Source organism: Engystomops pustulosus, chromosome 10, assembly GCF_040894005.1.
Source record: "Engystomops pustulosus chromosome 10, aEngPut4.maternal, whole genome shotgun sequence".
Classification (NCBI taxonomy): domain Eukaryota; kingdom Metazoa; phylum Chordata; class Amphibia; order Anura; family Leptodactylidae; genus Engystomops; species Engystomops pustulosus.
Genome location: NC_092420.1, coordinates 89,807,670 through 89,833,619, shown reverse-complemented (window position 1 = coordinate 89,833,619; position 25,950 = coordinate 89,807,670). Strand labels below are relative to the sequence as shown.

The window sequence follows — 25,950 nt, the reverse complement described above, 5'->3', positions numbered from 1 at the left end:
GGCGCCCCCTGTCTGTACACCAGGTTATTACACGGCGGCGCCCCCTGTCTGTACACGAGGTTATTACACAGCGGCGCCCCCTGTCTGTACACGAAGTTATTATAGGCGGCGCCCCCTGTCTGTACACCGGGTTATTACACGGCGGCGCCCCCTGTCTGTACACCGGGTTATTATAGGCGGCGCCCCCTGTCTGTACACCGGGTTATTACACGGCGGCTGGGCCTCAGAGACAGTGAGATATGGCGGTAATTAGCGTGGATGCGGCTGAGTGATGATGTGGAGCGCGCTCCCCTTTATCCTGTGATTATGCGGGACCCCCGCGCCCCCCGGCCCAGGCCTCACCTCACATTATCGCGGCTCCTGATGGATGTCACCGCTTCTCTATCATTTCCACATGGCTGGGATCCTCCGTCCTTCCCGCGCTCATCCCCCGCCACATACAAGGCGGCAAAGTCACCTCACGGTAAGAGCGTGATGAATGGCCGCCGCGTAATGAAATGGAGACATCAGGGAGCGGCGCTAATCCGACAGCGCGGAGCGCGCAGCCAAGAAGGATGGACGACCCCTCCGAGCGCCGTCAAGGGAGAAATTACACATTTACCGAAATCACCGCATGAAATATGACGAGACCCCCCCGCCCCCCCTTGTTAACCCCTCTGTGCTGGCAGCGGATGACCGGCAACACGGGGAGAAGAGGCAACAACTGCGCAGTGGAGACAGTCACACAGGAAGGAGAGAGACAGTCACAGGAGAGAAACACACAGTCACACTGAAAAGACAGTCATGCGCACACACACAGAAGAGAGAGACAGTCACAATGAAGAGAGAGAGACAGTCGCCCAGAGGAGTGAGACAGACACAGAGAGACAGTCGCACAGAGGAGAGTAACCCTCACACTGGAGAGAGACAGTCACACACATGGAAGAGAGGCAGTCGCACAGAGAAGACAAACAGTCACGCACTGAAAAGAGACAGGCACACAGAGAATAGACCATCACACTGAAGAGAGACCGGCTCGCACACAGAAGAAAGAGACAGTCGTACAGAGGGGTGAGACAGTCACACACAGGAGAGAGACAGTCACACAGAGCAGTATAGGTGAAGCCCTGGCATAAGACGCTCTTTAGGTTATGACAATGTTCCGATGATGATGTCTGCAGCCTCATTTCTTTCTTGGGCTTCTGTGTACTTATGTGTCTGGAGTTCCGCAGGGGCGGAGCCCACCAATACAGGGCGGAGCCCACTAACCACTCCTGCGTGGAGCACACAGTCACCAGACTAATCTAATACTGTATGTGTCCCCTGTGTGCAGAAGAATATAAAGGCTGTTACTAGTGGCCATACTGGGAGGCACCCAGCTTTCCCAGAGGCAGAGAACTGCAGGTTTTTACAATGTATCTGACAAAGTGTTTCTTCTTCTTGTCTCCGCAGACGACTGCAGGAACATTGCTAACATCATGAAGACTCTTGCTCATCGAGGCTTCATCTTCAAGCAGACGTCCAGGCGCATCTAACGTAGCGGGGAGGCGGCCGCGGGGTGGGGGCAGAGGCTGCATGTAGCTCTTTCCTTACCGCGTCCACGTGGGTGGACAGACCAGATACAGGACATTGGGTGGAGGACGACACATTGTAACGGACTGACCTCCGATGTGAGAATCGAGCCATCGCTGTACATACGACTCCACCATGAGGATGCGTCACACTCCATCTGCTTTCCCCAAGTCATCCCCCTCTCCCGAGAGTCTGGGGCCACCTCCTCATACAACAACCCCCATCATCCTCTGCGATTCTACACTGAAGGGAAGAGACGACAGGTGGAGCCATGGATGTGATTATAGGCTCCGCCCACAGCGCTGACAGGAGGAGCCGCAGAGGCCGTTCTCTACCCCGCAGGAGGAGACTTCACCCGGAAGCTTCTAGATCGCTGCCTGCGGCCACGTGTTCATTACGGCGCCTTCTCCTTTAAGGGAGTCGTATGTTAATGAGGCGTAACAATTACATTATGTGAAGTTCTACAGATTCCTAATAGACTCCGCCTTCCATTCCTCATCCCCTCTGCTTGCTGTCAGTGAATGGTAACATCGATTCTGGCCGGATGCCTCTCACAGCTGAGGGTTTGTTACAGTGCATCAGTGTACAGGAGCATGCTGCTGTGTTCAGCTCACAGAAAATGGTTCACTGACACTTTGTAACAAACCCTCAGCTGTGTGAGCTGCACATCGCTCCATTCACTGACAGCAAGCTGCGGGTGATATTAGAAATGTGGAGAACTCTGCTGGGAGGATGCCCCTCCCCCTTCTCGACTGCAGCTTAAGGCGCTGACGACAGCTCCGCTCCTGCAGGCTCAATATGGGGTCCAGAAGGGGAGGGGCCTGGATCCTGTCACTACTTAAAGGGGCGGGTACACAACAAGATGGCTGCTAACGATATTGTTGCGTTCGATCTGTTTCCTCTTCATTAACAGAATAATAAACGTTCTTGCGGTTTGCGTTCCGTAGTTTCCTCATTTTCATGGCGACACATCTTCAGGCCACACCCACCTGCTCCCCCTCAGCCAATCAGAAGTCATCTTTGAGAAAGCTTTAGGAAACTGTGATTGGTTAGCAGCAGTTCTCTGAATCCCAGAATGTGGCCCCCGTGTTATACAGAGGTCCAGGGGCCACACCTCAGAGACCCAGTTATACAGGGGGCACAACTCAAGAGACCCCGTTTAATACAGGGGAGGCACCTCGGAGACCCCCGTGATATACAGGGGCCACACCTCAGAGACCTTGGATTATACAGGAGTCCAGGGGCCACACCTCAGAGACCTCGTGTTATACAGGGGCCCGCACCTTTAAAGACCTTGGGGAACAGGAAGTCGGAGATTCACTTAGATCATGCGCCAGAAATCATGAATGTGTTGCTTCCCCGCTCAGGTCCAACTTTTTTGCGGTGCAGGTTTAACATAGGGCGGGTGCCCCCCGTCTCTCTCCTCCTCTTCCTCTGCCCCCCCCCCCCCCCCCCCGTCTCTCTCTCCTCCTCCTCTCAGCCCCCCGTCTCTCTCCTTTTCCACTCGGCTCCTTCTCTCTCCTCTCCCTCCTCTCGGCTCCCTCTCTCTCTCTCCTCTCCCTACTCTCGGCTCCCTCTCTCTCTCTCCTCTCCCTACTCTCGGCTCCCTCTCTCTCTCCTCCTCCTCTCGGCTAGCTGGCCCAGGGACACCCAGTAAAAGCAGCAACAAATATCAACTTTTTTTTTTACTTTATTTCATCTCCCATGATGCATCAGTGGCAGCTGACATTACTTCCTGTCTGGGTCCTGCCCCCTTCCAGACATAAGATGCAATTGTCATGAATTGTCTGAAGATTCGGACAGAACACCCCGACCACTGGGAGCGCTGAACACCCTGGACCCGTCCAGTCTCAATGCCCTCAACTCTAATCATCAACATAAAAAAATATTTACATAAATTAAAAGAGCAGAAAGTCAGCAGCGGCGTCCAATGACTGAAGCCGGACCAAGAGCTTGTGCTTCGCCGGAAATCTCACGGCTTCTTCATCTTCTTCACAGATGAAGAACTTGAGGCCGATTCTCTTCTCTTCCGCTGCAAGAAAAGACAAAATGTTAGCGTTTAGCTAAAAAAAACTGCTCTACAGCCCCTCCCCTCTGCTCTAAGTAAAAGCTGGAGAAGGTTTCTGGTTCACTAAGTAGAGGAATTATGGGACAGGTCAATTTAGTGCACAAGTAGCACAGCAGTGTGAGGACACATCTCCGCAGGGGTAACACCCAATACTGGCTGGAGAGAGCACAGCAGTGTGAGGACACATCTCTGCAGGGGCAACACCCAATACTGGCTGGAGAGAGCACAGCAGTGTGAGGACACATCTCTACAGGGACAACACCCAATACTGGCTGGAGAGAGCACAGCAGTGTGAGGACACATCTCTGCAGGGGCCATGCCCAATACTGGCTGGAGAGAGCACAGCAGTGTGAGGACACATCTCTGCAGGGGCAACACCCAATACTGGCTGGAGAGAACACAGCAGTGTCAGGACACATCTCTACAGGGGTAACACCCAATACTGGCTGGAGAGAGCACAGCAGTGTGAGGACACATCTCCGCAGGGGTAACACCCAATACTGGCTGGAGAGAGCACAGCAGTGTGAGGACACATCTCTGCAGGGGCAACACCCAATACTGGCTGGAGAGAGCACAGCAGTGTCAGGACACATCTCTACAGGGGTAACACCCAATACTGGCTGGAGTGAGCACAGCAGTGTGAGGACACATCTCTGCAGGGGCAACACCCAATACTGGCTGGAGAGAGCACAGCAGTGTGAGGACACATCTCCGCAGGGGCCATGCCCAATACTGGCTGGAGAGAGCACAGCAGTGTGAGGACACATCTCTGCAGGGGCAACACCCAATACTGGCTGGAGAGAGCACAGCAGTGTGAGGACACATCTCTGCAGGGGCAACACCCAATACTGGCTGGAGAGAGCACAGCAGTGTGAGGACTTGTTCCCAGTGCACCTGGAGAGCTACAATCCTTGAATATAAATCCATCTCTCAGTCCTGCTTCCTGTGTGCATATTCAGCACGGCTGATGATCCCTTTAATGCTTCCTGGTCAGGGCACTTCCCGCACATGATGAGGACCCGTCAGCGGGTAGTGGTGACGGCCCCCCGAGGCGGTCGCAGTGTGGATGCGTCTGACCTTTTGTCTTGGACTAATGTAATTGTGTGGTCTGTGTAATCAGCCGGTAAAGGTCAGCGCTGGGTGGGGGTGCAGCGGGCGGGACCCTGCTAGGTAATGAATTTGCCTTGTAGTAAATTAGTAAATTAACTTAATTATAAATCTCATGGTATTAACCAAGAAAGAAGACTACAGCTAGGATGATAGGTGATAACCCCTAAAACTGTATGATAAGTGACATCCCCCCCAAAACTGTATGACGTACGGCAGAGATGCTGAGCTCGGGATTTCATAGCGTCTCTTCTGTATTATGCAGATATATTCTGTTCTGCTGCAGGAAAACCATTGATCCCGATGTGAGCCGCGCATTACAGGCCGGGGGCAACTTCTCCAGCGTAAACCTCTGCCCTCATCAATAGGGGTGAGGCCTGTACTGTACCCCCAGGACCCATGCACAGGGTGGAGGTGAGACATGAATATTCTGGATGAAGACCTCGCACCTGTGATAAATGTGCAGCCCCCCGCAGGAACACATGACCTCTGCAGCAGAAAGACAAGACCCCCAAATAGAGAACTGCATGCGAGGATGAGACCGATCTGCATCATACTACTGCCCCCTATGCAGGAATATAACTACTATAATACTGCCCCCTATGTACAAGAATATAACTACTATAATACTGCCCCCTATGTACAGGAATATAACTACTATAATACTGCCCCCTATGTACAGGAATATAACTACTATAATACTGCCCCCTATGTACAGGAATATAACTACTATAATACTGCCCCCTATGTACAGGAATATAACTACTATAATACTGCCCCCTATGTACAAGAATATAACTACTATAATACTGCCTCCTATGTACAGGAATATAAGTACTATAATACTGCCCCCTATGTACAAGAATATAACTACTATAATACTGTCCCCTATGTACAAGAATATAACTACTATAATACTGCCCCCTATGTACAGGAATATAACTACTATAATACTGCCCCCTATGTACAGGAATATAACTACTATAATACTGCCCCCTATGTACAGGAATATAACTACTATAATACTGCCCCCTATGTACAAGAATATAACTACTATAATACTGCCCCTATGTACAAGAATATAACTACTATAATACTGCCCCCTATGTACAAGAATATAACTACTATAATACTGCCCCCTATGTACAAGAATATAACTACTATAATACTGCCCCCTATGTACAGGAATATAACTATTATAATACTGCCCCCCTATGTACAAGAATATAACTATTATAATACTGCCCCCCTATGTACAAGAATATAACTACTATAATACTGCCCCCTATGTACATGAATATAACTACTATAATACTGCCCCCTATGTACAAGAATATAACTATTATAATACTGCCCCCCTATGTACAAGAATATAACTATTATAATACTGCCCCCCTATGTACAAGAATATAACTATTATAATACTGCCCCCCTATGTACAAGAATATAACTACTATAATACTGCCCCCTATGTACATGAATATAACTACTATAATGCTGCCCCCTATGTACAAGAATATAACTACTATAATGCTGCCCCCTATGTACAAGAATATAACTACTATAATACTGCCCCCTATGTACAAGAATATAACTACTATAATACTGCCCCCTATGTACAAGAATATAACTACTATAATACTGCCCCCTATGTACAGGAATATAACTACTATAATACTGCCCCCTATGTACAGGAATATAACTACTATAATGCTGCCCCCTATGTACAGGAATATAACTACTATAATGCTGCCCCCTATGTACAAGAATATAACTACTATAATGCTGCCCCCTATGTACAAGAATATAACTACTATAATACTGCCCCCTATGTACAAGAATATAACTACTATAATACTGCCCCCTATGTACAAGAATATAACTACTATAATGCTGCCCCCTATGTACAAGAATATAACTGCTATAATACTGCCCCCTATGTACAAGAATATAACTATTATAATACTGCCCCCCTATGTACAAGAATATAACTATTATAATACTGCCCCCCTATGTACAAGAATATAACTATTATAATACTGCCCCCCTATGTACAAGAATATAACTATTATAATACTGCCCCCCTATGTACAAGAATATAACTACTATAATACTGCCCCCTATGTACAGGAATATAACTACTATAATGCTGCCCCCTATGTACAGGAATATAACTACTATACTACTGCCCCCTATGTACAAGAATATAACTATTATAATGCTGCCCCCTATGTACAGGAATATAACTACTATACTACTGCCCCCTATGTACAAGAATATAACTACTATACTGCTGCCCCCTATGTACAGGAATATAACTACTATAATACTGCCCCCTATGTACAAGAATATAACTACTATAATACTGCCCCCTATGTACAAGAATATAACTACTATAATACTGCCCCCTATGTACAGGAATATAACTACTATAATACTGCCCCCTATGTACAGGAATATAACTACTATAATACTGCCCCCTATGTACAAGAATATAACTACTATAATACTGCCCCCTATGTACAGGAATATAACTACTATAATACTGCCCCCTATGTACAGGAATATAACTACTATAATACTGCCCCCTATGTACAGGAATATAACTACTATAATACTGCCCCCTATGTACAGGAATATAACTACTATAATACTGCCCCCTATGTACAGGAATATAACTACTATAATACTGCCCCCTATGTACAAGAATATAACTACTATAATACTGCCCCCTATGTACAAGAATATAACTACTATAATAATGCCCCCTATGTACAAGAATATAACTACTATAATACTGCCCCCTATGTCCAAGAATATAACTACTATAATACTGCCCCCTATGTACAAGAATATAACTACTATAATACTGCCCCCTATGTACAGGAATATAACTACTATAATACTGCCCCCTATGTCCAAGAATATAACTACTATAATACTGCCCCTATGTACAAGAATATAACTACTATAATACTGCCCCCTATGTACAGGAATATAACTACTATAATACCGCCCCCTATGTACAGGAATATAACTACTATAATACTGCCCCCTATGTACAGGAATATAACTACTATAATACTGCTCCATGAGGAGGGGGCAGATAACTTTCTGATTATGGATGGGGGGGGGGGGGGGGTATCACAGGTATATAGTGTAGGGTCCAGTTTATATTATACCCGCAGTGGCCCCTCCCCCACCCTCCGCACTCACAGAGTTGGGGGTCAGTGGTGCTCCCACCACGTCTATGATGGGGTCCTTCACTTCCAGTTTGATGTCGTCAGTGGAGGCGAGCGCCTGGGTCTCCGCACTGCCGCCCTCTGCTGGTGTGCTGGTGCTGCTCCCGGTTTTGGACAGCGCCTCGAAGCGGTGGCGCAGCATCTGCAGCTCGTACTCGCAGTTGGAGAAGGCTTGCTTCAGCTCGTAGAGGAGGACCAGGTCGCTGCGCAGCTCGTTGAACATGGCCACTATGTCCTCTGTGGGCATCGGGTTCAAATCTATGAGGGAAGAGGAAAGGGAAATGACAGAAGGGGACACACGACTCCTTACATCATTGCTGAAACCCTTGCTGAGGGGGCCCTGGTCCTGTCTGCACTGCTGCAGGTTCGTCACAGTGTATCAGTGCAGATAATCTAACACTTTAGCCTGGATACATCATCACTGATGTCTCTCACTTGTTACATTGTAACAAGTAATGCAGATGGACGGGCTTACAGGGAACCTGTCAGCAGTTATGACCATTCTAGATGCACTGGGATCGTGTCCTCACACTGCTGCGCTGTAGGTAAAAGCTAGTGGATTACTAGTAATCACACAAAGCGGACACAGAGCACAGCAGTGTGAGGACAACCCCCCAGTGCACGTGAAGAAGCTTCCACCTTACTACAACTCAGTTACGGATGAGACATCTCTCCAGGGCCTTGGCTATAGTTAAACCTGCTGCCAGTCTCCCCTTTAAGCCGCTGGATGTTTCCAAGCACTGACAGCAAGCAGAGATCTCCCAACAATGGCTGGGCCACCCCCTCCCCCTGTTGTCCTAGTTTATTCCCTGACGCTGCAGTGTATAATAGCCGCTATCTGCAAAACTCTCTGTATTAGAGGATAATAAAACACAGTCCATTGGGACTACAAAAAGATCTCGGCGCAGGAATTGTATCCCGCACCCCCCCCCCCCCCTCCCCTCCCCCCCTGCCCTTCTTTTTTTTTCTAAACTCACCTACTCCGAGTTCCGATAGCATCTGATCCAGAGCTTTAATCTTCTTCTGTCCAACTGAGCTGGGGAGTTTCATCTGCAAATACAAAGGTAGAGAGGAGCCACACAGCTCTCAGTGACGGCCGCACTCGCACATCGCTAGTTCAAAAGGTAGACGGATCCTTTCTATAGAGCGGGGGAAAGCGAGACGAATGAAAGGAAGAAAGGTAGAAAGAAAATCTACAGCCGGGAGGGGGGGGGGGAGGGAGCATCGCTGGGGGGGACACCGGCCAGGAATCCCATCTACAATCGTCTGCCGCTACCGAACCCCTAACAAAGCCGAGAGGGGGACAAGGTTCACCCCTGCGCACACACAACACTACTTCCTGCAGTGGGATGAAGATGAAAGGCGCGCACTCGCAGGACGGCTGCTGTACAATGGCCTCCTTTGATGCGGCGTTCCCATTTAGCGCCGTTTTTTTTTCCCCCCTTGCTCTTTCTCTGCCGTGCCGCCGGCGCCCCTTGAGCAGTGGGGATTCATTTAGCAGGTGATATAACAAAGAGAGCGAGAAGTTAGACTCGACACAGAAGTGCGGCCGAAAGCCCACAAAAGACGGGAGCAAGGAGTAAGCCGGCGGAGCAGAAAGCAGCGGGGGCCCCCCCGGCGCCGGGCGCAGCAACACGAATTACCAGAACTCATTAAAAATGACAAGTAAAAAAAAAACAGGATCACTTATCAGACACTTGTTACCTATTGAATTACACGCCGCAACATCACAGGTAACGCCGCAGCCTAAATTCCTGCAGCATCACAAGGCCGCGGGGACGGGAGCGACGCCACCTATTCACCGCCACCGGCTGCCGCTTTGATTCTTACAAAGCTCCGCGCACTCGCGCCGTGAGAATAATTAGACACGGAGTAAATGGCCACTACCTGACCGTCCAAAACTGGGCTGTATCAATGCTCCGCACCTCAGTGTCAGGCGGTAATCAGCCTCAGCAACTGCACAAGACTGGAAGATCCGCACTCATCACCAACCCGAGAGTCCAAAAGCCTCCCGATAAATAGAAACGTGGGGCGTCAGCAACCGGCCATCATGCATCATAGGGCACCACTGCGTACAGGCGATGTGGGGGCGTACATCCATCATACATCATAGGGCACCACTGCGTACAGCTGATGTGGGGGCGTACATCCATCATACATCATAGGGGTACCACTGCATACAGCCGATGTGGGGGCGTACATCCATCATACATCATAGGGCACCACTGCGTACAGCCGATGTGGGGGCGTACATCCATCATACATCATAGGGCACCACTGCGTACAGCCGATGTGGGGGCGTACATCCATCATACATCATAGGGGTACCACTGCATACAGCCGATGTGGGGGCGTACATCCATCATACATCATAGGGCACCACTGCATACAGCCGATGTGGGGGCGTACATCCATCATACATCATAGGGCACCACTGCGTACAGCCGATGTGGGGGCGTACATCCATCATACATCATAGGGGTACCACTGCATACAGCCGATGTGGGGTATACATCCATCATACATCATAGGGGTACATGCACGGTGGCGGCCCCTCTATGTGCTGTGTACCTGCACGCTGGCGGCCCCTCTATGTGCTGTGTACCTGCACGGTGGCGGCCCCTCTATGCGCTGTGTACTTATAGGGTGGCGGCGGCCCCTCTATGTGCTGTGTACCTGCACGGTGGCGGCCCCTCTATGTGCTGTGTACCTGCACGGTGGCGGCCCCTCTATGTGCTGTGTACCTGCACGGTGGCGGCCCCTCTATGCGCTGTGTACCTGCACGGTGGCGGCCCCTCTATGCGCTGTGTACCTGCACGGTGGCGGCCCCTCTATGCGCTGTGTACCTGCACGGTGGCGGCCCCTCTATGCGACTGGTACGTGCATGGTGGCGTTGGCTGCACCTCTGTGCCCCGAGTACCTGCATGGTGGCGTTGGCGGCCCCTCTGTGCGCCGAGTACCTGCATGGTGGCGTTGGCGGCCCCTCTGTGCGCCGAGTACCTGCATGGTGGCGTTGGCGGCCCCTCTGTGCGCCGAGTACCTGCATGGTGGCGTTGGCGGCCCCTCTGTGCGCCGAGTACCTGCATGGTGGCGTTGGCGGCCCCTCTGTGCGCCGAGTACCTGCATGGTGGCGTTGGCGGCCCCTCTGTGCGCCGAGTACCTGCATGGTGGCGTTGGCGGCCCCTCTGTGCGCCGAGTACCTGCATGGTGGCGTTGGCGGCCCCTCTGTGCGCCGAGTACCTGCATGGTGGCGTTGGCGGCCCCTCTGTGCGCAGAGGGCCTGCTCGGCAGCAAACCCTCTGTGCGCAGAGGGCCTGCACAGTGGCGGCCGCGACAGCGGCCCCTCTGTACGCCGAGTACCTTGCACTGTGGCGGCGGTGGCCCCTCTGTGCGCTGTGTATGTGCACAGTGGTGGCCGCCCCTGTATGCGTTATGTACTTGCACGGTGGCGGCGGCAGCCCCTCTATGCGCTGTGTACTTGCACGGTGGCGGCGGCGGCCCCTCTATGCGCTGTGTACTTGCACGGTGGCGGCGGCGGCCCCTCTATGCGCTGTGTACTTGCACGATGGCGGCCCCGCTATGCGCTGTGTACTTGCACGGTGGCGGCCCCTCTATGCGCTGTGTACTTGCACGGTGGCGGCCCCTCTATGCGCTGTGTACTTGCACGGTGGCGGCCCCGCTATGCGCTGTGTACTTATAGGGTGGCGGCGGCCCCTCTATGCGCTGTGTACTTGCACGGTGGCGGCCCCTCTATGCGCTGTGTACTTGCACGGTGGCCGCCCCTCTATGCGCTGTGTACTTGCACGGTGGCGGCGGCGGCCCCTCTATGCGCTGTGTACTTGCACGGTGGCGGCCCCGCTATGCGCTGTGTACTTGCACGGTGGCGGCCCCTCTATGCGCTGTGTACTTATAGGGTGGCGGCGGCCCCTCTATGCGCTGTGTACTTGCACGGTGGCGGCCCCGCTATGCGCTGTGTACTTGCACGGCGGCGGCCCCTCTATGTGCTGTGTACCTGCACGGTGGCGGCCCCTCTATGTGCTGTGTACTTGCACGGTGGCGGCCCCGCTATGCGCTGTGTACTTGCACGGTGGCGGCCCCTCTATGCGCTGTGTACTTATAGGGTGGCGGCGGCCCCTCTATGCGCTGTGTACTTGCACGGTGGCAGCCCCGCTATGCTCTGTGTACTTGCACGGTGGCGGCCCCTCTATGCGCTGTGTACTTGCACGGTGGCCGCCCCGCTATGCACTGTGTACTTGCACGGTGGCCCCTCTATGCGCTGTGTACTTGCACGAGGGCATCCCCTCTATGCATTGTGTACCTGTATGGTGGCGGCCCCTCTGTGTGCTGTGTACTTGCACGATGGCGGAGGCTGCTCTGTGCCCACTCTGTGCGCCGTGTACCCGTTTGAAGTCCCCCTCTGTGCGCCGTGTACCCGTGTGAAGTCCCCCTCTGTGCGCCGTGTACCCGTGTGATGTCCCCCTCTGTGCGCTGTGTACCCACGTGATGTCCCCCTCTGTGCGCTGTGTACCCACGTGATGTCCCCCTCTGTGCGCTGTGTACCCACGTGATGTCCCCCTCTGTGCGCTGTGTACCCACGTGATGTCCCCCTCTGTGCGCTGTGTACCCACGTGATGTCCCCCTCTGTGCGCTGTGTACCCACGTGATGTCCCCCTCTGTGCGCTGTGTACCCGTGTGATGTCCCCCTCTGTGCGCTGTGTACCCGTGTGATGTCCCCCTCTGTGCGCCGTGTACCCGTGTGATGTCCCCCTCTGTGCGCCGTGTACCCGTGTGATGTCCCCCTCTGTGCGCCGTGTACCCGTGTGATGTCCCCCTCTGTGCGCCGTGTACCCGTGTGATGTCCCCCTCTGTGCGCCGTGTACCCACGTGATGTCCCCCTCTGTGCGCTGTGTACCCACGTGATGTCCCCCTCTGTGCGCTGTGTACCCACGTGATGTCCCCCTCTGTGCGCTGTGTACCCGTGTGATGTCCCCCTCTGTGCGCCGTGTACCTGTGTGATGTCCCCCTCTGTACGCTGTGTACCTATGTAATAAGCCCCCTCTGTGCGCTGTGTACCCGTGTGATGTCCCCCTTTGTGCGCTGTGTACCCGTGTGATGTCCCCCTCTGTGCGCCGTGTACCCACGTGATGTCCCCCTCTGTGCGCCGTGTACCCGTGTGATGTCCCCCTCTGTGCGCCGTGTACCCGTGTGATGTCCCCCTCTGTGCGCCGTGTACCCGTGTGATGTCCCCCTCTGTGCGCCGTGTACCCGTGTGATGTCCCCCTCTGTGCGCCGTGTACCCGTGTGATGTCCCCCTCTGTGCGCCGTGTACCCGTGTGATGTCCCCCTCTGTGCGCTGTGTACCCGTGTGATGTCCCCCTCTGTACGCTGTGTACCTATGTGATAAGCCCCCTCTGTGCGCTGTGTACCCGTGTGATGTCCCCCTTTGTGCGCTGTGTACCCGTGTGATGTCCCCCTCTGTGCGCTGTGTACCCGTGTGATGTCCCCCTCTGTGCGCTGTGTACCCGTGTGATGTCCCCCTCTGTGCGCTGTGTACCCGTGTGATGTCCCCCTCTGTACGCTGTGTACCTATGTGATAAGCCCCCTCTGTGCGCCGTGTACCCGTGTGATGTCCCCCTCTGTGCGCCGTGTACCCGTGTGATGTCCCCCTCTGTGGGCTGTGTACCCGTGTGATGTCCCCCTCTGTGCGCCGTGTACCCGTGTGATGTCCCCCTCTGTGCGCCGTGTACCTGTGTGATGTCCCCCTCTGTACGCTGTGTACCTATGTGATAAGCCCCCTCTGTGCGCTGTGTACCCGTGTGATGTCCCCCTTTGTGCGCTGTGTACCCGTGTGATGTCCCCCTCTGTGCGCTGTGTACCCGTGTGATGTCCCCCTCTGTGCGCTGTGTACCCGTGTGATGTCCCCCTCTGTGCGCCGTGTACCCGTGTGATGTCCCCCTCTGTGCGCCGTGTACCCGTGTGATGTCCCCCTCTGTGCGCTGTGTACCCGTGTGATGTCCCCCTCTGTGCGCCGTGTACCCGTGTGATGTCCCCCTCTGTGCGCTGTGTACCCGTGTGATGTCCCCCTTTGTGCGCTGTGTACCCGTGTGATGTCCCCCTTTGTGCGCTGTGTACCCGTGTGATGTCCCCCTCTGTGCGCTGTGTACCCGTGTGATGTCCCCCTCTGTGCGCTGTGTACCCGTGTGATGTCCCCCTCTGTGCGCTGTGTACCTCCTTCCTCCGCCCTCCAAATATAATCAATTAATCTTTCCACTAATTCTTCTTTTTCGCGCTGCTCTCTCTTCCGTGTGGAGAGACTTCATTGGCTCCCGGGAGCCGGAGTATATTTTAATTTTGCCATCATTAAGAAAATGTTCTGATTTATGCGGCTGCTGTCAGACTAATATCTTTAAAATTTAGCTGGCTGCAGCGATTCATCTTAAAGAGTGATGAGGCCTGATTGCTCTCTATGCAGAATGTATTAGGAGTAAATGAGCAGTCTATTACTCACACGCCTCCATAATCTGTTAGGTAAGCTCCGTTAGCTAAACACATTTGGAGATGGCATCACACAGGGTGACCGCACTGCCCGGCCGCCAGCACCAAATTATTAACCCCCGGTATCCCCAACACAGGATCCACAGAACAGCTGTCCTTACAGAAGAGGTCACCCACATATAAAGAATGCAGAATATTCACCCCATCACTAACCCATATCCATACTGGACCACAAAGAGGGAGGGGATACACATAATAAAGAAATAATAACTCATCCTGTATTATACACCAGAGCTACACTCACTATTCTGCTGCTGGTGCAGTCACTGTGTACATCCATGACATTACTTATCCTGTACTGATCCTGAGTTACATCCTGTATTATACACCAGAGCTACACTCACTATTCTGCTGCTGGTGCAGTCACTGTGTACATACATGACATTACTTATCCTGTACTGATCCTGAGTTACATCCTGTATTATACCCCAGAGCTGCACTCACTATTCTGCTGCTGGTGCAGTCACTGTGTACATCCATGACATTACTTATCCTGTACTGATCCTGAGTTACATCCTGTATTATACCCCAGAGCTGCACTCACTATTCTGCTGCTGGTGCAGTCACTGTGTACATACATGACATTACTTATCCTGTACTGATCCTGAGTTACATCCTGTATTATACCCCAGAGCTGCACTCACTATTCTGCTGCTGGTGCAGTCACTGTGTACATACATGACATTACTTATCCTGTACTGATCCTGAGTTACATCCTGTATTATACTGCAGAGCTGCACTCACTATTCTGCTGCTGGTACAGTCACTGTGTACATACATGACATTACTTATCCTGTACTGATCCTGAGTTACATCCTGTATTATACTCCAGAGCTGCACTCACTATTCTGCTGCTGGTGCAGTCACTGTGTACATACATGACATTACTTATCCTGTACTGATCATGAGTTACATCCTGTATTATACTGCAGAGCTGCACTCACTATTCTGCTGCTGGTGCAGTCACTGTGTACATACATGACATTACTTATCCTGTACTGATCCCGAGTTACATCATGTATTATAATCCAGAGCTGCACTCACTATTCTGCTGCTGGTGCAGTCACCGTGTACATACATGACATTACTTGTCCTGCAGAAAAGTGAGTGCAGCTCTGGGGTATAATACAGTATGTAACTCAGGATCAGTACAGGATAAGTAATGTCATGTATGTACACAGTGACTGCACCAGCAGCAGAATAGTGAGTGCAGCTGTGGAGTATAATACAGGATGTAACTCAGGATCAGTACAGGATAAGTAATGTCATGTATGTACACAGTGACTGCACCAGCAGCAGAATAGTGAGTGCAGCTCTGGGGTACAATACAGAATGTAACTCAGGATAGGTACAGGATAAGTAATGTCATGTATGTACACAGTGACTGCACCAGCAGCAGAATAGTGAGTGCAGCTCTGGGGTATAATACAGGATGTAACTCAGGATCAGTACAGGATAAGTAATGTCATGTATGTACACAGTGACTGCACCAGCAGCAGAATAGTGAGTGTAGCTCTGGGGTAAAATACAGGATGTAACTGTACATGCATGTCACTACTTATCCTGTACTGATCCAGAGTTACATCCTGTATTATACCCCAGAGCTGCACTCACTTTTCTGCAGGACAAGTAATGTCATGTATGTGCACAGTGACTGCACCAGCAGAAGAATAGTGAGTGCAGCTCTGGAGTATAATACAGGATGTAACTCAGGATCAGTACAGGATAAGTAGTGTCATGCATGTACAGTTACATCCTGTATTATACACCAGAGCTGCACTCACTATTCTGCTGCTGGTGCAGTCACTGTACATACATGACATTACTTATCCTGTACTGATCCTGAGTTACATCCTGTATTATACTCCAGAGCTGCACTCACTATTCTGCTGCTGGTGCAGTCACTGTGTACATACATGACATTACTTATCCTGTACTGGTCCTGAGTTACATCCTGTATTATACTCCAGAGCTGCATTCACTATTCTGCTGCTGGTGCAGTCACTGTGTACATACATGACATTACTTATCCTGTACTGGTCCTGAGTTACATCCTGTATTATACTCCAGAGCTGCACTCACTATTCTGCTGCTGGTGCAGTCACTGTGTACATACATGACATTACTTATCCTGTACTGGTCCTGAGTTACATCCTGTATTATACTCCAGAGCTGCATTCACTATTCTGCTGCTGGTGCAGTCACTGTGTACATACATGACATTACTTTTCCTGTACTGATCCTGAGTTACATCCTGTATTATACCCCAGAGCTGCACTCACTATTCTGCTGCTGGTGGTGCAGTCACTGTGTACATACATGACATTACTTTTCCTGTACTGATCCTGAGTTACATCCTGTATTATACCCCAGAGCTGCACTCACTATTCTGTTTGCTGTCAGAATGTAACATGAAGATTCAGACTTCAGATTTTTAAGGCAAACATATTTAGGTGGTCCAGGGCTCCAGTCCATCCCTGTGGTCCAGAAGAGGAGTCACACTTTCCCAGATAATTACACACGTCTCTCTTGATTTAGGGACTGCTGCTCCCATCGTTTTGCAATAAGCAACTGCAAAAGCTGCCGGAAGAGTCCTAAATACAGGGGGATGGATGGGGGGAGGGGTGCAAGATCATCACATTCTGGGGGGGGGTTTACTATCAGATGCAACAGAAAGACCACCCTCAAAACGTGGGAAGGGGGAAGTACACAGGTGCCTGGGGAGGGACAATATTCAACTACTCTACAGACAGAATGAGAGGGGCTGGAGGTCTGTGGGATCAATTACATCTTCACAGTAAACAAAGCAGCCAAATCGAAAGAATACACATTATACACCACCACTAGGGGGAGCTCACTACATACAGATTATACACCACCACTAGGGGGAGATCACTACATACAGATTATACAGCCACCACTAGGAGGAGCTCACTACACACAGATTATGCACCACCACTAGGGGGAGCTCACTACATACAGATTATACACCACCACTAGGGGGAGCTCACTACATACAGATTATACATCACCACTAGGGGGAGCTCACTACATACAGATTATACACCACCACTATGGGGAGCTCACTACATACAGATTATACACCACCACTAGGGGGAGCTCACTACATACAGATTATACACCACCACTAGGGGGAGCTCACTACATACAGATTATACACCACCACTAGGCGGAGATCACTACATACAGATTATACACCACCACTAGGGGGAGCTCATTACATACACATTATACACCACCACTAGGGGGGAGCTCACTACATACAGATTATACACCACCACTAGGCGGAGATCACTACATACAGATTATACACCACCACTAGGAGGAGATCACTACATACAGATTATACAGCCACCACTAGGAGGCGATGACTACATACAGATTATACACCACCACTAGGAGGCGATGACTACATACAGATTATACACCACCACTAGGGGGAGCTCACTATATACACATTATACACCACCACTAGGGGGGAGCTCACTACATACAGATTATACACCACCACTAGGGGGAGATTACTACATACAGATTATACACCACCACTAGGAGGAGCTCACTACATACAGATTATACACCACCACTAGGGGGAGCTCACTACATACAGATTATACACCACCACTAGGCGGAGATCACTACATACAGATTATACACCACCACTAGGAGGAGATCACTACATACAGATTATACGCCACCACTAGGGGGAGCTCACTACATACAGATTATACACCACCACTAGGGGGAGATCACTACATACAGATTATACAGCCACCAGTAGGGGGAGCTCACTACATACAGATTATACACCACCACTAGGGGGAGCTCACTACATACACATTATACACCATTACTAGGAGGAGCTCACTACATACAGATTATACACCACCACTAGGGGGAGATTACTACATACAGATTATACACCACCACTAGGAGGCGATGACTACATACAGATTATACACCACCACTAGGGGGAGGTCACTATATACACATTATACACCACCACTAGGGGGGAGCTCACTACATACAGATTATACACCACCACTAGGGGGAGATTACTACATACAGATTATACACCACCACTAGGAGGAGCTCACTACATACAGATTATACACCACCACTAGGGGGAGATCAATACATACAGATTATACACCACCACTAGGGGGGAGCTCACTACATACAGATTATACACCACCACTAGGGGGAGATGACTACATACAGATTATACAGCCACCACTAGGGGGGATCTCACTACATACAGATTATACACCACCACTAGGGGGAGCTCACTACATACACATTATACACCACCACTAGGGGGGAGCTCACTACATACAGATTATACACCACCACTAGGGGGAGCTCACTACATACAGATTATACACCACCACTAGGAGGAGATCACTACATACAGATTATACAGCCACCACTAGGGAGAGATCACTACAGACAGATTATACAGCCACCACTAGGGGGAGCTCACTACATACAGATTATACAACCACCACTAGGGGAGCTCACTACATACACATTATACACCACCACTAGGGGGGAGCTCACTACATACAGATTATACACCACCACTAGGGGGAGATCACTACATACAGATTATACAGCCACCACTAGAGGGGCTCACTACATACAGATTATACACCACCACTAGGGGGAGCTCACTACATACACATTATACACCACCACTAGGGGGGAGCTCACTACATACAGATTATACACCACCACTAGGGGGAGATCACTACATACAGATTATACACCACCACTAGGGGGAGCTCACTACATACAGATTATACACCACCACTAGGGGGAGCTCACTACATACAGATTATACACCACCACTAGGCGGAGATCACTACATACAGATTATACACCACCACTAGGAGGAGATCACTACATACAGATTATACGCCACCACTAGGGGGAGCTCACTACATACACATTATACACCACCACTAGGGGGGAGCTCACTACATACAGATTATACACCACCACTAGGGGGAGATCACTACATACAGATTATACAGCCACCACTAGGGGGAGCTCACTACATACAGATTATACACCACCACTAGGGTGAGCTCACTACATACACATTATACACCACCACTAGGGGGAGCTCACTACATACAGATTATACACCACCACTAGGGGGAGCTCACTACATACAGATTATACACCACCACTAGGGGGAGCTCACTACATACAGATTATACACCACCACTAGGGGGAGCTCACTACATACAGATTATACAGCCACCACTAGGGGGGAGCTCACTACATACAGATTATACACCACCACTAGGGGGAGCTCACTACATACACATTATACACCACCACTAGGGGGGAGCTAACTACATACAGATTATACACCACCACTAGGAGGCGATGACTACATACAGATAATACACCACCACTAGGGGGAGCTCACTATATACACATTATACACCACCACTAGGGGGGAGCTCACTACATACAGATTATACACCACCACTAGGGGGAGATTACTACATACAGATTATACACCACCACTAGGAGGAGCTCACTACATACAGATTATACACCACCACTAGGGGGAGCTCACTACATACAGATTATACACCACCACTAGGCGGAGATCACTACATACAGATTATACACCACCACTAGGAGGAGATCACTACATACAGATTATACACCACCACTAGGGGGAGATCACTGCATACAGATTATACACCACCACTAGGGGGAGATCACTACATACACATTATACACCACCACTAGGGGGAGCTCACTACATACACATTATACACCACCACTAGGAGGAGCTCACTACATACAGATTATACACCACCACTAGGGGGAGATCACTACATACAGATTATACACCACCACTAGGGGGGGCTCACTACATACAGATTATACACCACCACTAGGGGGGAGCTCACTACATACACATTATACACCACTACTAGGGGGGAGCTCACTACATACAGATTACACAACCACCACTAGGGGGAGATCACTACATACAGATTATACAGCCACCACTAGAGGGGCTCACTACATACAGATTATACACCACCACTAGGAGGAGATCACTACATACAGATTATACACCACCACTAGGGGGGAAATCACTACAGACAGATTATACATCACCACTAGGGAGAGATCACTACATACAGATTATACAGCCACCACTAGGGGGAGCTCACTACATACAGATTATACAACCACCACTAGGGGGAGATCACTACAGACAGATTATACATCACCACTAGGGAGAGATCACTACATACAGATTAAACAGCCACCACTAGGGGGAGCTCACTACATACAGATTATACAACCACCACTAGGGGGAGATCACTACATACACATTATACACCACCAGTAGGGGGAGCTCACTACATACAGATTATACGCCACCACTAGGGGGAGCTCACTACATACACATTATACACCACCACTAGGGGGGAGCTCACTACATACAGATTATACACCACCACTAGGGGGAGATCACTACATACAGATTATACAGCCACCACTAGGGGGAGCTCACTACATACAGATTATACACCACCACTAGGGGGAGCTCACTACATACAGATTATACACCACCACTAGGGGGAGCTCACTACATACAGATTATACACCACCACTAGGGGGAGCTCACTACATACAGATTATACACCACCACTAGGGGGAGCTCACTACATACAGATTATACACCACCACTAGGGGGAGCTCACTACATACAGATTATACACCACCACTAGGGGGAGCTCACTACATACAGATTATACAGACATCACTAGGGGGAGCTCACTACATACACATTATACACCACCACTAGGGGGGAAATCACTACAGACAGATTATACATCACCACTAGGGAGAGATCACTACATACAGATTATACAGCCACCACTAGGGGGAGCTCACTACATACAGATTATACAACCACCACTAGGGGGAGATCACTACAGACAGATTATACATCACCACTAGGGAGAGATCACTACATACAGATTAAACAGCCACCACTAGGGGGAGCTCACTACATACAGATTATACAACCACCACTAGGGGGAGATCACTACATACACATTATACGCCACCACTAGGGGGAGATCACTACATACAGATTATACGCCACCACTAGGGGGAGCTCACTACATACACATTATACACCACCACTAGGGGGGAGCTCACTACATACAGATTATACACCACCACTAGGGGGAGATCACTACATACAGATTATACAGCCACCACTAGAGGGAGCTCACTACATACAGATTATACACCACCACTAGGGGGAGCTCACTACATACAGATTATACACCACCACTAGGGGGAGCTCACTACATACAGATTATACACCACCACTAGGGGGAGCTCACTACATACAGATTATACACCACCACTAGGGGGAGCTCACTACATACAGATTATACACCACCACTAGGGGGAGCTCACTACATACAGATTATACAGCCATCACTAGGGGGAGCTCACTACATACACATTATACACCACCACTAGGGGGGAGCTCACTACATACAGATTATACACCACCACTAGGGAGAGATCACTACAGACAGATTATACATCACCACTAGGGAGAGATCACTACAGACAGATTATACATCACCACTAGGGAGAGATCACTACATACACATTATACACCACCACTAGGGGGAGATCACTACATACACATTATACACCACCACTAGGGGGGAGATCACTACATACACATTATACACCACCACTAGGGGGAGATCACTACATACAGATTATACAACCACCACTAGGGAGAGATCACTACATACAGATTATACAACCACCACTAGGGAGAGATCACTACAGACAGATTATACATCACCACTAGGGAGAGATCACTACATACAGATTATACAGCCACCACTAGGGGGAGCTCACTACATACAGATTAAACAGCCACCACTAGGGGGAGATCACTACATACAGATTATACACCACCACTAGGGGGAGATCACTACATACAGATTATACGCCACCACTAGGGGGAGATCACTACATACAGATTATACATCACCACTAGGGGGAGCTCACTACATACAGAATATACATCCACCACTAGGGGGAGCTCACTACATACAGATTAAACAGCCACCACTAGGGGGAGATCACTACATACAGATTATACAGCCACCACTATGGGGAGCTCACTACATACAGATTATACAACCACCACTATGGGGAGCTCACTACATACAGATTATACACCACCACTAGGGAGAGATCACTACATACAGATTATACATCACCACTAGGGGGAGCTCACTACATACAGATTATACATCACCACTAGGGGGAGCTCACTACATACAGATTAAACAGCCACCACTAGGGGGAGATCACTACATACAGATTAAACAGCCACCACTAGGGGGAGATCACTACAGGGGCAGCAGTCATCCCCGGACACTCTGCACATCTACTTATCCATACGGTAAGGACTGGTACCCATATGCCCTACATGGCTTGACTTATACTAGGCATGAGCTTTGCTATGCCATTACTAATGTGCATGTACCTATGCCATTAATACACCTGCAATTTTTTTGCACACCAGCCCATTTAAATTGTCCAACTTTCTGTGCAACGTGCTGTGTCCGGGTATGACTGTTTTCTTTTTCTGCTGTATGGTCACCCTGTAACTTTGTAACCCTGTCGTATAACTCTTTTTACAAAATGTCAAATTTTGGTTATGTGTTTTTACCGTACATATAATAAAATTTTGTTTCTTTTACCAATTTTTGCATTGCTTTATGCCTCATATCGTTTCCCCTCCCTCTGAGGGGTACCATAGGTCCTGTAGATCGCATTAATATATGGGGCACCCATTCTTTGGTGCAACTACCAGTACAGTCTCTATAACAAGTGTATAGACAACTCTGTACAATCTCTGTTTTCAACTTTTTGTTGGAGATCACTACATACAGATTATACGCCACCACTAGGGGGAGCTCACTACATACAGATTATACGCCACCACTAGGGGGAGCTCACTACATACAGATTATACATCACCACTAGGGGGAGCTCACTACATACAGATTATACACCACCACTAGGGGGAGCTCACTACATACAGATTATACACCACCACTAGGGGGAGCTCACTACATACAGATTATACACCACCACTAGGGGGAGATCACTACATACAGATTATACACCACCACTAGGAGGAGATCACTACATACATATTATACGCCACCACTAGGGGGAGATCACTACATACAGATTATACGCCACCACTAGGGGGAGATCACTACATACAGATTATACACCACCACTAGGGGGAGATCACTACATACAGATTATACACCACCACTAGGAGGAGATCACTACATACAGATTATACACCACCACTAGGGGGAGATCACTACATACAGATTATACGCCACCACTAGGGGGAGATCACTACATACAGATTATACGCCACCACTAGGGGGAGATCACTACATACAGATTATACGCCACCACTAGGGGGAGATCACTACATACAGATTATACGCCACCACTAGGGGGAGATCACTACATACAGATTATACAGTCACCACTAGGGGGAGTTCACTACATACAGATTATACGCCACCACTAGGGGGAGATCACTACATACAGATTATACGCCACCACTAGGGGGAGATCACTACATACAGATTATACACCACCACTAGGGGGAGATCACTACATAAAGGTTATACATCACCACTAGGGGGAGCTCACTACATACAGAATATACGCCACCACTAGGGGGAGATCACTACATACAGAGTATACACCACCACTAGGGGGAGCTCACTACATACAGATTATATACCACCACTAGGGGAAGCTCACTACATACAGATTATATACCACCACTAGGGGGAGATCACTACATACACATTATACACCACCACTAGGGGGAGCTCACTACATACACATTATACACCACCACTAGGGGGAGCTCACTACATACACATTATACACCACCACTAAGGGGAGCTCAATACATACAGTTTATACATCACCACTAGGGGGAGCTCAATACATACAGTTTATACATCACCACTAGGGGGAGCTCACTACATACAGATTATACACCACCACTAGGGGGACCTCACTACATACAGATTATACACCACCACTAGGGGGAGATCACTACATACAGATTATACACCACCACTAGGGGGAGATCACTACATACAGATTATACACCACCACTAGGGGGAGATCACTACATACAGAATATACATCCACCACTAGGGGGAGCTCACTACATACAGATTAAACAGCCACCACTAGGGGGAGCTCACTACATACAGATTATACACCACCACTAGGGGGAGCTCACTACATACAGATTATACACCACCACTAGGGGGAGCTCACTACATACAGATTATACACCACCACCAGGGGGAGCTCACTGCATACAGATTATAAAGCCACCACTTGGAGGAACTCATTACATACAGATTATAAAGCCACCACTAGGAGGAGCTCACTACATACAGATTATACAGCCACCACTAGGAGGAGCTCACTACATACAGATTATACAGCCACCACTAGGGGGAGCTCACTACATACAGATTATACAGCCACCACTAGGGGGAGCTCACTACATACAGATTATACAGCCACCACTAGGGGGAGCTCACTACATACAGACTATACACCACCACTAGGGGGAGCTCACTACATACAGATTATACAGCCACCACTAGGGGGAGATCACTACATACAGATTATACACCACCACTAGGGGAAGCTCACTACATACAGATTATACAGCCACCACTAGGGGGAGATCACTACATACAGATTATACACCACCACTAGGGGGAGCTCACTACATACAGATTATACACCACCACTAGGGGGAGCTCACTACATACAGATTATACACCACCACTAGGGGGAGCTCACTACATACAGATTATACACCACCACTAGGGGGAGCTCACTACATACAGATTATACACCACCTCTAGGGGGAGATCATTACATACAGATTATACACCACCACTAGGGGGAGCTCACTACATACAGATTATACACCACCTCTAGGGGGAGATCACTAGACAGGCTGGTTCCATGAAGGTGCAACCTTGTACCCAGCACGATGCCTATATGGTGCAGCTGTAATTTGCTTCTATCAGGTTTGTACATCCATTTGCATCGATTAGCGACGTTTTTTTTATAGAGGGGAGCCATAAGGAGTCTACCATCAGGTTGGGGTGCGAGCCCCTCCCACATGTTGCACTACACATTGGGGTGGGTTCTCTATTTTTAGACAGCGTTTCAAGGTGAGTAGCGGTCAGGCACGGGCTCCGGGGGCCCCGGCGCTCCCGACTCAATCATTATTAGGAGATG

The 25,950-nt window shown here is 49.5% G+C and overlaps 2 protein-coding genes across 9 annotated transcripts in view; one reads left to right on the top strand and one right to left on the bottom strand.

Moving 5' to 3' along the window:
• The window catches only part of ERI3 (ERI1 exoribonuclease family member 3), a 329,148-nt gene extending 326,655 nt beyond the window's left edge, over positions 1-2,493 (top strand). For all 8 annotated transcript variants that reach the window (XM_072127565.1, XM_072127563.1, XM_072127564.1 and 5 more), the window contains one exon: positions 1,432-2,493. In XM_072127565.1, the coding sequence (XP_071983666.1) occupies positions 1,432-1,514 (83 nt within the window). In that variant the 3' untranslated portion in view covers positions 1,515-2,493. The remainder of the gene's footprint in view (positions 1-1,431) is intronic.
• Positions 2,494-3,225: 732 nt separating this feature from the next.
• DMAP1 (DNA methyltransferase 1 associated protein 1) overlaps positions 3,226-25,950 on the bottom strand; it is a 43,342-nt gene continuing 20,617 nt past the window's right edge. Inside the window, exons 9-11 of the mRNA XM_072127353.1 lie at positions 8,946-9,018; positions 7,943-8,226; positions 3,226-3,583 (exon numbers count right to left, since the gene is read on the bottom strand). Of these exons, the coding sequence (XP_071983454.1) occupies positions 3,524-3,583; positions 7,943-8,226; positions 8,946-9,018 (417 nt within the window). The 3' untranslated portion in view covers positions 3,226-3,523. The remainder of the gene's footprint in view (positions 3,584-7,942; positions 8,227-8,945; positions 9,019-25,950) is intronic.